The sequence below is a fragment of the Haliaeetus leucocephalus genome, unplaced genomic scaffold (genome assembly GCF_000737465.1).
Source record: "Haliaeetus leucocephalus isolate CR32 unplaced genomic scaffold, Haliaeetus_leucocephalus-4.0 Scaffold395, whole genome shotgun sequence".
In the NCBI taxonomy this organism is placed as follows: Eukaryota; Metazoa; Chordata; class Aves; order Accipitriformes; family Accipitridae; genus Haliaeetus; species Haliaeetus leucocephalus.
In genome coordinates this window covers 5,092,652-5,108,590 of record NW_010972831.1, presented here as the reverse complement: position 1 = coordinate 5,108,590, position 15,939 = coordinate 5,092,652, and the positions used below count along the sequence as shown (strand labels likewise).

The following is a 15,939-nucleotide window of genomic DNA, read 5'->3' as shown; positions in this document are numbered from 1 at the left end:
AAATTATTTACATCCATGGGTAAGACTCCTCCTTTTCTGCAGAGATGACCACACTCATATTAGCAGTCTATTAATGGCACAATGTTGAACTCCTAGTTAGTGATGGTCCATGAGAGAATCCAAGTTGCCCGTGAGAAGGAATAACCACGGATCATTGTTATTTACTCAACTGTATAGCAGTTTGCAAAGTGAAGAAGGGCTTGCACAGGAAATGACTAGCTAGATTTCTCAGTAAAAGAGAGAGCCAATGAATGCAGTGCTCTTATATGGGAAAGCTGGCTGGCTATTGCAAATTCATAATGCTTAACCCCTGCCTGCACATATAGAGGCAACGTCTTGTGGCTTTCAACAACAGCCCACTCAGACCTCAAGGGAGGTGGCTGATTTGACCCTGACAGTGCTAGAGCCTGTGGTTTAGTTGTGAGGTTTGTCACAAGGCTCCCTCGGTTAGCCCCAGGACAAGCAAGCATGCCTCAAACCATCTGAGGTCAACTGTTTCTGTGGGAAAACCGTTCTCCTCACACAAGTTCACACACCCCAGTTACGAGGCAGTGCAAACTGTGCGAGATAATAAACTAGCCAGAATGTTACCCTACAAAGTACAGTGTCAGCTGCTCATTGCAAGCACAGGAGACTGCACAAAGCAGCCCCAGTTCCAAAACACTTAGGCCACTGGTTACTTAATTTGCCACTAGTGTCCACTTCTTAATGGGTTGGTTCTCCAAAGGAGCGCAAGTCTTGGAGAGGCTACTTCTGGGAGCACAGACTGGCCACCCTTACAACTGACTGTCACTGAGACCATGCACGCACACTAATACTGCTTCACTTACCACTCACAAAACAGGAGCCCTAGGAAACAGAGGAAATCAGCCCACACCAAGTGTCTTAGTTTTTGCTCTCCCACTCCTAACAGAACTGAGGCCTGAGGAGGCAGCGTGATCATTATTTCCCGCAGCATCGTGCAGGATGACATTCAGCACCCACAGTCTGAGCAGCCTTCCCCCAGCACAATGTTGCTGTAGAGTGATTCTCATCTGTACTCCGTAGAGGACTGATGGTTTACAAAGCCATTTATGTGATCTAGAGCTCATCTAGAGAATCTTATTAACTAACAAAATGGTAAATAGCTCTTCTAATCAACAGCTTGATAGCAGGGGCACATTCCACAAGAAATCTCAAAAGTGCAAACTAAAGTTAATCATTGGTCCAAAAACATTGAGAAGGGGTGTCACATCATGACACACTGAACTCTGGCTGTGGCTTTCCTTCTTCCAAACCTACTACAAGCCAAAAGAGAGCCTAAAGCAATCCTCATCCAATAGGACTGCAGGATGATGTGAGGCTTCTTGGAACATGGTTGTCACCCACAGAAACATTCCCAGATGGCTTCTCCTTTGAGTCAGATGCAGGGTGTGAGATGACCTTCCTATGAATACACCCATTAAATGGCAGGGTGCCTTTTCCTCTTTCATGGTTTTGCATGAGATCACAAGCTTGTTTCTCAGATTCCTGTGTTTCAAAATTAAGCTGGTCCATGAACAACGCAAAGCTACTTATTCTTTCCAGGCTTAATGATTTATTAGGACCCACAGAATAGCCTATAAAGAACAAACATATGCAGATAAATGAAAGACCAAATCTCCTCTCTCTTATCCCTCACTCCAGCCTTGCACTGATTTACTTCAGTTTGCTTTAATCATGTTACACTTAATTTACTGTGATATCAACAGACATAGATTCAGGCCCAGGAGTTTAGCTCAGACTTACAAGTTTAAATCTTCTTGGGCTTTTCCCCCAGCTTTCATGGGAGTCAGGCCACCATTCCAGCCAAGGAATGAAATCAGCCCAGAAAAGTGCATCATAACAGAGTCCTTCCTGCACATCTGGTTTTAATAGCTTACCCAGAGGAAGGAGAATGTGCAGCTTGCTGGGAAAGGAACCGCTGCCAGCTGAGAGGTCACCACAGCAAACAGAAACATGGAGCTGCCGGGGGAACACAGAAACACTGGTATGTGCACACATACACATGCGCACATGCTTTCTCAGAGAGTACACTAGGGTAAACACTTGCACTTCCATTTCAGAGAAGGGAAAAGCAAGGCAGAAAAATAATACAAGAGCTGCCCAAATGTGCACTTGCTGGTGACAGCGTTCCGAGGTCAGTAATGGGATTACGTCACTGCTGTGCACTAGCTAGCTGACCTGGTTGTGATGCTTAACAAGCATCTTGCCACCAAAATTTAAAATCCTGATAGCTGTTAGGACTCAGGAGGAAGCCATCCAAAGCAGCATGCAGGGAGAATAAAAGAAGCAATTTAATGTCACCTATCTGCCAACCCGAATTTTCAAAAGCAACATGTCATCCTCTTGCCTTTTGAGGCTTTTATTTGGGGTAACAAGAAGAAAACTTGCAATTGCTCAGTACTTATTTTACTTGTGAAAATGTGTTTGATGGCGCAAAGTTTCTCCTGACAGGAGACACACATTCTGTGGAAACCTTAAATCCAGGAAAAGAGAAGACAAACTCTTCTCTCTTCACTCTTAACTACTAAGTGAAATTTTAAATAAATAATTTTCATTTAATAATATTATCAACTATATTCATAATTATGATTGAATATATTCATAATTATTATATAATTATAGATTATATATTAAGAAATACAGTAGTTCATGGCAGGAAAAGCAATGACCAGAACCTGCTTAAATAGAATGTAAAAGGAAGCATGAGGAAGATTGTGTTCTGAAAAGATGGAAACAAGCACATTTCCTAAAATATGTATTATCTGTTCAATACCGAAAAACATAATAGCCTTATGATTAATGTCATATTTTCTGTATGCTGTAAATCGAAAATCAAAGTCACTTACATGTGTCTGTAATTTAATTACAGCATTGATCTGTAGCCACTATAAGGAGTAGCAGCTCAAAATCATCTTCACAGGAGGAGGGAAGCCTGTAATAACAGCATGCAAGGGTGGACCATTAAAACTCTCTCCAAAACAAGTAGGCCAGCACTTCATTCAAACCTCATGAAAGCTACATGGTTAGAAAAAACTGTTTCTTTTAAAGGTGTACTTTCACACTTGGGAATATACCAAGTATTTTTGCAAGGCCAGATTTTTGTTTTCATGTAACTGTTATGTAAAACGCACACTGAAGGAATGAATTTTAGCAGCCTCATTTATTACAGTTACACAGATGGAATCCTATACCTCTCGAGACACCAGCCAGTGCTCAATCTAAAATAAAAATATTCTTAAATGTAATTCTTTGTCAGAACTTGTCTGATAGCCCCGGGGACTCAATTAATTTACATGACAGTGTTTCTGTAACTACTAGTCTCACATCATAATATTTAAAGGCTCTTATCTATATATTTCTCAGGCCTTTGAAGGAACCATCCACTTTTATTCCTTAAATGGAAGTATCTTTCTACTTGATGTATCCCTTTCTTTAGGATTACAGCCTGAAGGAATGCTCCACTGACAATCAAACAGCAGCAAAACACGAAACCCAACGGTAATGTAACAAAACACTTTTGTGGAGAAACAGTGACATCCAGTGGCCACGAAGTAAACCTGAATTCCTACTGCTTATGAAAACAGCCTCGATAGGGAATTCTTCAAAAATAGCAAAAAAGTTGCAAGCACATACTTGTGAGAATTACAGCCATTCACTTACTCTTTGTATCAAAATAGTTAACACAAACTTATCTAATTTAAAAATTCAAGTTCCAAATAAGGCTGTTTTTTATGATGTGGCAATGTTCCATAAATATAAAATTGTGCAGCCAAGGATCTTTGAAGCAGCTACTACACAATGCCTTTGGAACTGCAGACAAGACTGCAAAAATAGTGAGGTATTCCCGATGTTTATCTGCCTTAACTCTCACCTTCCCTGTATGATTAGGTTTTGGGGCAGTTTGTAACAGAGCAAAACACTAAGCATATCCAAAACCCACTATAACAGGGTTATCTCATTTGTCTTCTTAAAACAGAAGTGTTTTTTTAAAAGCACAGAAGACAAACCCCCTGAAATCTTGGAATTTTTTTTTTAAGAGAGAACAGACTAGAAATTAACTGAAGCTATAAAAAAACCCCAAACCCAAAGGCCAGTCACAAAGCTCAGCTTTCAGCAGGATTAAAAGACGTTACCAGTATCTGTTGTCAATATGTGAGCATTAGAATTATTCTATTTTAATAGCACACAGATACTGGCTGAAGCCTATTAAATTCTTATTTCAGTTACGAATAGTTGGGTCTAAACAGATTGAATTGAGGTACCACCACATTGTAAAAAACCCAAATGGTGTATGTTAAGATATTCTCACTCATATTGCCTGATACATCTTACTTTTGTCTTTTGTTCAGAACTTCTTCAGTGTAACCAATGCATGTTATGCAAATTCATATTTACATTTCCTAGTAATTTATATACATTTCCCTAATTCACATCACGTAAGATAAATTGCAAAGAGTTTATTGTTAATGAAAAAATCCCTTGCAGTCATCTCCCCCAGCTAGCGACTGCTACCCCTCCATTAGCTGGGGGATCAGAAGCCTCGATAACACAGCTCCTACAAGAGAAGCTCAAGTCCAGCACAAGTGCCCCCGCATCCTCACCACAAGCCATCCCAGAATCCAGCTCCGCATATCACCCAGGTAAGTGCTGCAGATTTCACCCCTTGTACTTTGGCTTTAAGGATGTGCTGTTCTCTGGCATTTCTACTAAGACAAATGCAGAGCTAATTAACTTTCAGCACAAGCCTCACCTGAGGAAATCTTCCTACAGGGCTGGGGAAAACAACACACAGATACATTCAATTTCACATGATCAGCCAAGGCTCCCTAAACCAGGCTGGAGCCATTCCCCACAATCACAAAATGCCTGAACATTCTCCCCTCTTCCCACCACTTATTACCTCAGGTGCAACACCAGACCGAAGCACACTCCACGCACAGCTCCGCTTAGGGACCATCCACAAACAGGAACACCAGAAGGACCAGCAGAGGCCATGGTTCAACATAGGTTTGGCTCAGGCGGAGTAAAGCTGGAGTGAGCGTGCACTGGGAAGCTGGTGCAGACCCACTCGGAGAGCTACACATCACCTTCCAGGGTCCCTGTTCTTGCAGAGCAGACCAAACCCCAAAGATAGCTCTACACAAAGCCAGCTGCACCTAACATTGCCTAGTGAGTCTTGGCACCACAACATATTTTGAGCAACACTTCTGCAATGCTTCTCCTTCAGTGACTTGACTCTGGAGAAAAGGCTACCTGCCATTTAGACTTGTATCTAAACCAACCTGTACCTCCAGCCTGCACTGTCCGATCAGTTAGCATCTGTAACTGTTACCACACAGCACAGCTTATCAGAACTTGAGAAAGGACATCTCTTTAATTATGAGCCAGAGAAGACAGAGCAGCTAGTTTTATCATGGTGTGAATCAGCACCAGAAAAAGATAAGTAACATAAATTTATTCAGTGCCCTATCTCTCTGGACTATAAATTGCTCAGGGAGTTTATACAGTACTGAACAGAGAGTGGGGCTGTTGTTAAGACAGAAGTGACAGAATCAGGGAATGGTTGGGGTTGGAAGGGACCTCTGGAGGTCATCTTGTTCGGTCCCCCTACTCGACCAGGGCCACCTGGAGCTGGTTGCCCAGAACCATGTCCAGAGGGGTTCTGAGCATCTCCAAGGAAGGAGTCTCCACAACTTCTCTGGGCAACCTGCCTAGGGGGCTTAAGTGGAAAAAGCAAGACCTGGCTAAGTGGCTAAACTGCAAAAAGTGTAAAATCAAGGAAAGGCAAAAGAAGCAATTGCAGGAAAACTCAAGTAATCTAAGTATCTCTTACTGTAGAAACAGCAATTGTTTACAGAACATTACATTTCTGCTAGCACAGACACGTGGACAGGGAAGCAAGCCCTGCTGCTGAAAAAAATAACCAACCTATCATGGTTATCACCATCAAAACCACACTGAACTTATTTACAATGTGCAGTTTTCTATGAAAACAGTAGTGTAACTTGCTGGCCATGATTGTATCCATGCTAAGAATGCACTCATAGTACAAGTGCATTACTCACCACAGACACTCACGTTAACAATAATGTTAAATTGAAAGCTCAAATTCAAGAGGAACAAACTTTCACAGCAACACTATGATGGACAAAAATGAAAGTCAACCAAGATGGTGCATAATACAGGGTTATCAGTAAAAAGTGAACTGCACCAGCACAGAAACACTGATGCCAAGACTCCCATTTCAAGTGAAGCTGCTGTCAAAATTCAAGACACTGACAGCCACAACCCTTACTACCTGGTCAAGCTTCTGTGAAAGGGCACATGGATGATTACATACACCTTTTAAGACCCACCACTACACAGTTGAACTAAACCATTCTAAGCCCACCTGTGTGTGCAATCCCCTTAACCCACCCTATTAAAAGACACAACCAGACTTTAGTGGGATCTCCCTAGCTTTCAACATTAAATAATTATGCAAAAAAAACTTCACTTAAATGAAACCAGGAAGTTGTTATACTGCTCAGTCATGTATTGCCATTCAGTATTTAAGGCAGTTCTCACTAGGGCAAATGTATTAAGGCAGCCTTCCCACCTGCCCACCCCTGCACCAGCAACAACTCCCACTGCCAATTACTCCTTCCCCAGATCATGTGTTCCATGTAGTTCAGCCAACTAGAGAAACACCCCACACCCACTTTTGTAAAATTCACTTTGAACAGGCTGTCACTGGAATAGACAGTAGTTTTTTTCCACTTGGAAAAATACAGAACTACTCATGTTTGCTTACATAGCCCCCCCCCCCCCCCAAATACTGAGGCTCCCATCACTTCACAGCATCAAGCAATGGAACTGTTTACGCTCATTTCACAACTAGTAGTTAATTTAAACACACTACAAGTCCACACACTGCTGCAAAGCCCACCCCACTGTATTGACAGTCATACCTCCTTTCCCTTTATTTGGTTGGTCGCTTTCTGGGGTCTTTAACAGAACATATTATCCCTCCTAGAAATAGAGCCATCTTAAACTCCAGGAAGTAGTAACATGGTATTAGTGCTTAATTTAAGACTTTAATCCAGGTATGTTTCATCCACAAGGTGCTCATTATACATGCAAAGAGGCTTAAACTGCCATGGAAGAAAGCCAAAGTAAGCACATCACTTAAATACACCAGTTTTACTTGCTTGAACCAAGACAGACCACAAGTTGTAATGTGCAACAGAAAACTTTATTAGCATTTCAACAGACAGTTGTTCAGCAGTTACTTAAGCTTGCATTAACCTTGCATTTAACTTAAGACATTAAACTACAGTGCAAACACAAGTGCCATTGGCAATCTTGTCAAGCAAGATGCACAATAACTTAACAGCCACCCCTCAGGCGCAGCACAAGATGGAGAGTGGATTCCTTCTGGATGTTGTAGTCAGACAGGGTGCGTCCGTCTTCCAGCTGCTTGCCAGCAAAGATCAGCCTCTGCTGATCGGGGGGAATGCCTTCCTTGTCCTGGATCTTGGCCTTCACATTCTCAATGGTGTCACTGGGCTCAACCTCAAGGGTGATGGTCTTGCCAGTCAGGGTCTTCACAAAGATCTGCATGCCTCCCCTCAGGCGCAGCACAAGATGGAGGGTGGATTCCTTCTGGATGTTGTAGTCAGACAAGGTGCGTCCGTCTTCCAGCTGCTTGCCAGCAAAGATCAGCCTCTGCTGATCGGGGGGAATGCCTTCCTTGTCCTGGATCTTGGCCTTCACATTCTCAATGGTGTCACTGGGCTCAACCTCAAGGGTGATGGTCTTGCCAGTCAGGGTCTTCACAAAAATCTGCATTTTGAACTGCAAAACATACCAAAGTTTCAGCTTTAGCTACTCAGTAAGTACAGTCTTTAACAACTTTGAAATAAATGGACTACTGCTGCAATTTCACACTATATAAATACGAGTTAAGATTTTTTACTTAATGTTTTTTTAATTAAAATTTACTACAACCATTCCCCAACTCTTTGCTCTTGACTAACTAAACCTCTTTCGGACGCTCGGTATGCTGCGTTCCTGTAACAGATTCCTTACATTGCTTCTCACCAGCCGGCTCCTAGACCCTCCCCTGCCCCCCCAATCCCCACTGCAGCAATGCGGCAGTGGGACGCACCACTGCAGCCTCCCCCACAGCTGCTGCGGGATCTCCCGGTAGCGAACTGCGACAACAGCACACCGTGCTACTCCCCCCCGGGCAGTGACTCAGCAACCTGCTTCCGGGCAAGACAAACACAGCCTCCGCCATTTTCACCCTAACGCTACCTCCTTCTCCTAAGGTAACAGTTTTACTTTAGGCTTTGGGTTTTTTTGGTTTTTTTTTTCCATCTCACACCACCCCACCCCCCGTTCTCAGCGACATGGTTCAGAGTAAAACGAGACTCCGCACAATTCCCCCCCCCAACAAAAAAAATACTGCCCGACAACCATCCACCCCCACCTTGTATCTCCCCACCCAGAAAAATCACCCCGTTTTTCCCTTTCCAATCCCCCAAACTCTCCCACCAGTCAACTCACGTCTCCGGCCCTGAACGTTGCACACCAAAAACAAACGCTCTCTCCCGCCGCAGCTGTACTCTACTGCGTGACGCAGTCCCACCAGTATTTATGCGGTTCCTGCCAGCCAAGCACCGCCCCCGTAAGCTGAGGTGTCCATCCGCCTCCCAAACTAGTCCCAAGTAAAAAACCACTGTTATGAAAAATACTCGCCTTTCTCCTCTCCGATCACTCTTCCAGGGGGCAAAGGGGTCCTGTAGTCTTAGTGTGGGACCTCAGACCCTTAAAAATCCAGAAACTTCTGAGGGTGCGGATGGATCCGGAGCCGCGGTGAAGCGGCTAGTAGCGAGAACGGGAAGTTGGACATTGATTGGTGCCGCAGTAAGAAGAGTGGGTGTTGATTGGTTGATCCGGGGGGAAGCTGGAGAAGGGCGAGGGGGGGCGGCTGTGAGGAAAGCTCTGGAAGATTCGGGTGCTGCTTGGCGCTGATTGGTGCGCGGTGAGGTCAGCGCTGTTGCTAGGGGGGAGCCGCCTTGCGGAGGCAGATTTCGGCGGGGAGGGGGTTGTGCGCATGCGGGTTAGTGCTGCGGCACTGGCCGGCGGGGCGAGAGCGGGAGGGGGGGTGCTGAGGGGGAAGCGGCCGGAGCCCTCCCGCCAGGGATGGGCCTGGCACTGGGGCGCTTGTTTTAGCCCCTGTCTCAGCCCCAGGCAAGGCTTAGAGAGGAGCCTGGCACTGACTGGGGGAGAAGTGGCCTGGAGAAAGAGGGGTTACCTTAGTGCCAGCTTTTTTGTTGACCCACAGAAATACCAGTGCATCTGACTGACCCCCTTCCCGGGGGTGGCATGAAGCATTTATGGCAGGGCCTGGAGTAGTCTGTAGGGCTGGTCCTGTCATATGTGGCTGTGAGGAAAAGCCAGGAAGAGCAGAAGTGAGTTAGCAAAGCTGGTAGAAAGATGTTATTTAGGTATTGGGCAAGGGTTGGTGACTCCTGGTGTGTCACGCTTGCTACTTGTGAGTGTGCCCCTCGTCATGCGGCCCATTTCCTGAGCAGCCCTTTGAGCCAATTTCAGCCAGCTGACAATTCTTTAATGTGAGGTTGCAAAACAAGCCCTTTGATGAAATGCTGACATTTGAAATTCAAATGGCTGTTTACTTGCCTTCAGAACAGAAAGCTTTGATGAGATTATGGAGCAACTTCCTTCCATGAACTGATGTGGAAATGTGCTTTGTGTTAATTAAGCTTCATTATACCTTTCAGACTGACTCTGAACTCATATCATATTATATCTGGAGCACACAAAATCCAAAAAGGTTTTTATGTGGCAGTGTTTCTACCTGCTACTAGCTCCTTCAGTGAAGACAGATAAACTTGCTGTCAGAGCCTCCACTCACAAAGCATGACCACATATGTGAATGGCAAGACTCAGTACGGAGCTACTCTATTTCCCTTTTTTAAAAAACAGAACAAAACACAAAAACAGAAAACCACCAAAAAACCACAACAACAAAACCCTTTTGCGTTCTTTTCCCCTAACAGGGCTTGCGTCTGCTAGCACCTCCTGGTTTACAGTAAAAAGGAAATAAATCGTCCCAACAATAATTATTCACAGTGTAGGAACAGGAAGAGAGCAAAATGGTAACTGGAAAGTTCAGAGACAGCTCCATGGCAATAACCAACCTTGGAAATATTATTTAGCTGCGTGAATTTAGGACAAAAGGCAGATGTAGGCAATATCATATTTGTTTTCTTTATGTGGCCAGTTTTGCTTGGTGTTTCCAATAGGTTCGTTTTGTTTGCATGGTGCCAGGGTGACTAAATGTTTCCTCCAAGGCTGGTCTGTGTAAGCTGTATATCCCAGGCACTGCTCCAGGAACCGTGTCCCTCAGCCAACAATACCATGGAGTCCTAGGAGGAAGGCCACGAGTAACTAATACTTAGAAATGTGAAAGGCTACATCTGTTAAGCTGGAGATTACCACAGGCTAATCTAAAGACTAGCCTGTGTTTGAGCACATCAGACTTGTATTAAGGATTTTAGTGTGCATGTCTTTGTTTTTTAATGTCCCTCTAGATGGAGAAATTTGTCATTTTTTTCCTTTCTGGGTAAACCAGAAAACACAGGAGCCCTCCCTTGTTTTTTTTGAAGTATGGCTAAATCCTATGACTAATCTGCTTTCACTGTTGTTGTTCAGTTTCTGTTGTAAGTATTCAAATCAACAGATCAGCATAAAATCCCAATAAGATGGGTCTACCATGGGTAGTTCTTTAAATACCTTGTTAACAATGGCTCCTGAAAATTTGATTCTTCAGGGAAATTACATTACCCAAAGCAACTGCAGGCAGCAACATGCTGACACGGAATGCAGACTCTATTTTAAAAACAGTTATGGATTAAATTAATCAATTCCATGCAAAAAGCCTCATTATTTTCCTCAGTTATCCCTCTGTCAAAAGAGAGAAACAAAAGAGCTAGGCTTTGTGCACACAACTCCAGGGCCTAGCAGAATTAAACTAATCTACATAGCCTGCAGGCAAGGCACTCTACACAGGCCACCATTAGCATTTTAGCCTCCACTGACTGGATTCATTCAATTCTCCTAACTATTAATCTGCGATAGCCATCTACATGCCTGTACAGAGCCTACCTCTTTCGTTTTGGGGGGGTAGGCTGAATACAGAGAGCTTAAGTACCTCTTTTCCTGTCCCTTGGCTTTTTCCGTGTGGTAAACTCATGCCCTGAATGTTACACACTTCATATCTGGATAGATTCTTTATATTACCTCAATGATAATGATTATCAAGTTGAAAGGGACTTCTTTTTAAAGCCAGAATGCAGTGTTTATGTATTGCAGGCCAGATTCTGCCTCATTTTCAAACATTGTGTACAGAACTATCTCCCAAGCCAGAGGTGGTGGCCTTGTGACTTCATTTTACTGAATTTCAGCTTTACCGCAGAAGTTTCTTTAGAAAATATTTTACTACCTGAATTTGATACAGACAAAGGAGATCTGTTTATTTTTAAATGGTATGGTAACTGTTGTGGTTGTACAAAGCATATGTATTTAACTTATATGCCACTCTTCCTCTAGTTGCTCTTGGTGAATAAGAATCATCAAGCAGCTGACTGTGAAAACTGTATATAAATAAATGCAAAGCTGAAAAAAGAAATCTGTGTCTTGTGACTGGCCTGACTGCACAGGTAGTTCCAGCCTTTACCAGGGCATGGGGCCTGCAGTTGGGAACACTACTTCTTTCCAAGTGGTTTCAAAAGTAGGTCATTGGGCAGTAGTACAAGGCAACCTACTTTGAATCTGGGGTCAAAGAAATGTTTCCAACGAATCTGTACATTCAAGAACACAAGCCGAGTCTGTTTTTTATGTACACTAGTGGCCTAGCAACAGCATATCATTTCTACATAAGCAATGTCAAATGAAGCAATCTGTTTATCTTTAGTTACAAGGGTTTAACCTGGGACAGCCAGCCAGTCAGGCAATCTGAGTATGTGTAGCAAGTTCAGTACTGTTCCTTTGTTCAGATAAAAATAGGGCTACCTGCCACAGGGAAAAAACAATGTATATTCCTATCTCATAATATTACTCATACATACCTCAGGTCTCTCTCACTGTGTATGACACAAGAGAATTATATTTACCTGTTTACAGTTGTGGAGATAAATATTTTCTCCCCAAAACTGTAACACTGCAATAAGGCCCAGTCTTTGCTGAAGTTCCAGCCACAAGACAAATAGAGCTGTGGCATGTTACTGCTTGTCCTTGTACTGCCAGGCTCAAGGGTTACAAAAATAGCCACAATTCAAAGTACTGTGAGATTGACTGTAATATTATGAGATTACCAAAAAAAGACAACTATCTGGGTTTTGTTTTTTAAGCCTTACGCTAAAAATACCTTAAATAAAAAAAGTTTTTAATAAGCTGCCAACTTCAGGAGCTGAAAGCTTAAGAAAAACAAATAGATATCTAGATTTGTAGTAAAAAGAGAAAAATGAGCAATACTCCTCTGTCTCCCTGTTTTGTTTGTCAAAAAGCATATTTTGACTTCGCAGGACACATGGGATACAGCTTTAAGATCTGTGCTGCCACGATAAACAAGCTTGGGCATGTCTTTCTCTGTAGGTCTAAATGACCCAGAGGAACATGTGGCAATTCACTAGGCTTCTGATGTAAGGAGACTTCTAAAGGGCGTTTATAAAGACACCATCAGCCTAAAATCACAGGTTTGTGTCTGCATGTTATGCCAGTGAAAGCAACAATTAATAACTAGGTCTATTCTAAAAATTACTTGTCTGCATCTTTTCAGTCTGCCTCCTGCGTGAGTCTTTTGGATCTGCTCCAAGCTGCACTGCAGTGAAGGAGCTCTCTTTGTTCACGTTCTCTCTGCTGTGTCTGAGCTGATTTAGCATGTGGCTTCTGGGGTGAGGTTTTCCAGCTGGATAGCAAAGAAGCACCTTGAAAAACAGAAAGAAGAAATAAGTCCTAAAACGCTGTTAATCATTATTAATATGTTTCAATAGAACCTCTTAACAGTGAACAAAAACAAACACTGTCAAGGCCATTCTGAACAGCCTTCATCCACTGGCCCACAGGTGATACCTCTTGTATTTTGTTTTCAGATCCAGCTTGGATCTCTTGATGGCAAGGAGAATGTCCAGAATGCTTCCCCCTCCACAATAGTAAGACTAAAATCCAAGCCCAGACATTTTTCTCTCCTGCACAAACTATGTAGTTTTAACTACCTCAGTTCTTTTAAGTATGGTGTTAGCTATACACTGCTTATTAGATGAAGAGCATCCACAGTTCCTGATTCTCTTTAACCCACAAACAGTTTCAGTGCTGCTTTTGCGATGAAAATACCCTTGCAGACAGAATCTCAATGCAGGCTGCAACCCAGGTCTGCAGAGCTGAGTCACTGTTATACAAGCAGAGCTGAGATGGCACAGAAAAACATCTTTGTACTTTAACATTAAAACACATCAGCTGTTGAACTTTGAATATCACAAGACACCTAAAGAGAACAAACAGTGATTTACTGGACTTTTCCTCTTGTCCATCCCATCATCTTTGTGAATAATTCTTCCTTCTCCATTTTGTCTCAGAAGCTTAAGAGCAAAAGCATTCTTCATCAAGCTATTAGCTTCTACTACTAAAGTTTGCCAAACATTGCATCAGATTTGGAAGTAACCTACCAGTGAAAGGAAAGCTGTTAACTCTTTGGGCACTGGAAAACACCTGCCGCCCAGGTACACTGACAATACAGTATGCAACCACTGAAATTTAGGGCTTGCACCAGAATAGCAGTGAAATTTATAATCAGCCAGAGATCCACTATAAAGCTCTTGAATTGATTATTTATGTGAGACACAGTTTTGAGCTTTAAGAGTCCTTTGTAATAAAATACAAAACAAATGAAAGAGGAAGAATTGCTTTACTATAGCCTTCTGAAACAAAACTGCAGTTTGTTCTTCCATTTTTGTCTTCCAGTTCTTTATCCTGAAATGTCATAGGGCAACAGACTTTAACTTCTCAAAATGCTTTCTACATTTAAAATACGCTGAACTAATTGTGGAGGGGCACAGAGAGTGATAGATCTGCAGATATTACATGGACTGGATAGCCACTGCAGTTTTCTCACTGGAACTGCTTTTTGAGAGTCTACAAGTGCTATTGTCTCCTGTCTTGCAGAATGGAGGTCATTTGTGTGAACTGATCGCTAACAAGCTCCTAAAATATGTTCTGGCTTTCAGTTTAGTGCAGTTAACTGTTTTTAGAAAAGGACAGACCATGTAGGCTGAAACCTGCAACTGCTGCTGGCCGTACCCAACACTGAAGGCAAATTAATCCATGCTGCAAACTGCATAGGCTCGGTTTCAGTTCCTGGTCTCCAGTTTCACTTCAGTGACTTTTCCTCCCAAAATATAAGGTGAGTAACATGAAATCTAGTGTGACTAAAGGTCTGGGAGTGGCTCAGATCAGGAGCTACAGATGAACATGCTGGCATGGGCCAGAATTTGTCACGTACGGTGTATTAAAATGGTTCCATTAGGATGAGTAACCAGTACAGAGGTTCACATGAGGAATAACAGGAAATTGTAACTCAGTGCCCTTTCCTATCATCAGAGAAGAGAGGTGCTGAGCCACAGGATTGTTATGCGAGTCCTGGTATGTGCCACCTCAGGAGGCAGCCTACACACTGTAGTCGCATGTTTTTAAAGCTGTTTTCCAGACCAGAGAGTGCTGATAGCTGTTTCATCATTGTCCAGTTGCTTTGCTATATTCCTGGCTGAGACATGACCCTTTGGTGCTGCTTCTACCCCACAACAGACTGTCAGCTCACTTGTTTACATCTTTCCCTGTTCCCCTTCTTGAGAAGAGCAAGACATTAAGTCCTGTTGAAAATACAAATTCTTGATTATAACTCAAACAAAATAAATTTCCAGTCCTGCAACACTGGGCACAAAGATTCGTGCTTGGACTGATTTCTGTGCCACCCCCCCCACCCCCAGCCAAATGTGAGTTGGATGCCTACAAGTTTCGTACTTGTCCCCTGCATTGAATAGTTTTACTTGAGAAACAGCATTGTCTTTCAGATGTTCAGGAACAACCTTTTCTAAGATATTTACCACTAGAGGGGTGCTTTCACATTTTCCTAATTTTTTTTTTTTTTTAAAGCTATGTACTATCTCTATCGTTTTCCTTTTTAAGACTTTGGTGACAGAATTTGTGAGAAGTTGTCTAGTGGGAATCGTGTTAGAACCCCTTTCTCTGCAAGGCTGCCATAATGATTTCAAACCTCAGGAAGGACAAAATACACTTCTGAAAGTTGCATCGTAATACGCTGCAGTATTCTTAAACAGCAGCCTTGTTTCTCAATGAGGGTGGGTGCATAGCAGAGATGAGAAACAATATGCTTTTAATAGCACCTCAGGTCTGCAAAGCACCTTGACATTCTTGAATACGTGAGGCATCATATGTTTATAATTAAAGGAAAAACCTCATGCTAATGCTTGTGGATAACTGGCATTACGAGGGGTTTTACAAGGACGAGGTGAGCCTGCTTTCCTTTGGGGCAAACCGGCTAACAGCGTGGGCCGAGATTTCCGTGAGTTCCAGTTTTGTTCGCTCACGGGGCCCACCTCCCCTCCGCACCCCCCAGCCGTCCCCCGTTACAGCTGGCAGACGGGGTCGATGCCAACAGCGGAGCCTTCTCCCCGGCCTCGCTGTTAACAGAGACCCGGGCCGGGCCCCCCCCGCTCCCGCTGCGCGGCGCCGCGACACTGCGGCGCCCCCTGGCGGGCGCGGCGCAACAACGCTCGGTAGCGCATGGGGCGAGCCACGGCGGGCAGTGCGCGGCGGTCCCGGCGGGGCAGC

General features: G+C 43.5%; 2 protein-coding genes across 6 annotated transcripts in view; one reads left to right on the top strand and one right to left on the bottom strand.

The window, feature by feature from the left end:
- Window positions 1-7,092: 7,092 nt before the first annotated feature.
- On the bottom strand, window positions 7,093-8,889 carry UBB (ubiquitin B). 5 transcript variants are annotated; one of them, XM_010573706.1, is made up of 2 exons: window positions 8,767-8,889; window positions 7,093-7,860 (listed from the first exon to the last, which is right to left on the bottom strand). In XM_010573706.1, the coding sequence occupies exon 2, from the start codon at window positions 7,852-7,854 to the stop codon at window positions 7,393-7,395; it is 462 nt and encodes a 153-aa protein (XP_010572008.1). In that variant the 5' UTR covers window positions 7,855-7,860; window positions 8,767-8,889; the 3' UTR covers window positions 7,093-7,392. The 5 variants fall into 5 exon arrangements, with proteins under 5 accessions (XP_010572008.1, XP_010572006.1, XP_010572007.1 ...); XM_010573704.1 differs by lacking the exon at window positions 8,767-8,889 and adding an exon at window positions 8,575-8,677; XM_010573705.1 differs by lacking the exon at window positions 8,767-8,889 and adding an exon at window positions 8,563-8,606.
- Window positions 8,890-15,891: 7,002 nt separating this feature from the next.
- Window positions 15,892-15,939, top strand: part of CENPV (centromere protein V) — a 3,417-nt gene continuing 3,369 nt past the window's right edge. The window contains 2 exon segments of the mRNA XM_010573710.1: window positions 15,892-15,932; window positions 15,934-15,939. The exon segment at window positions 15,934-15,939 is cut by the window's right edge and continues 192 nt beyond it. Coding sequence (XP_010572012.1) covers window positions 15,892-15,932; window positions 15,934-15,939 — 47 coding nt within the window.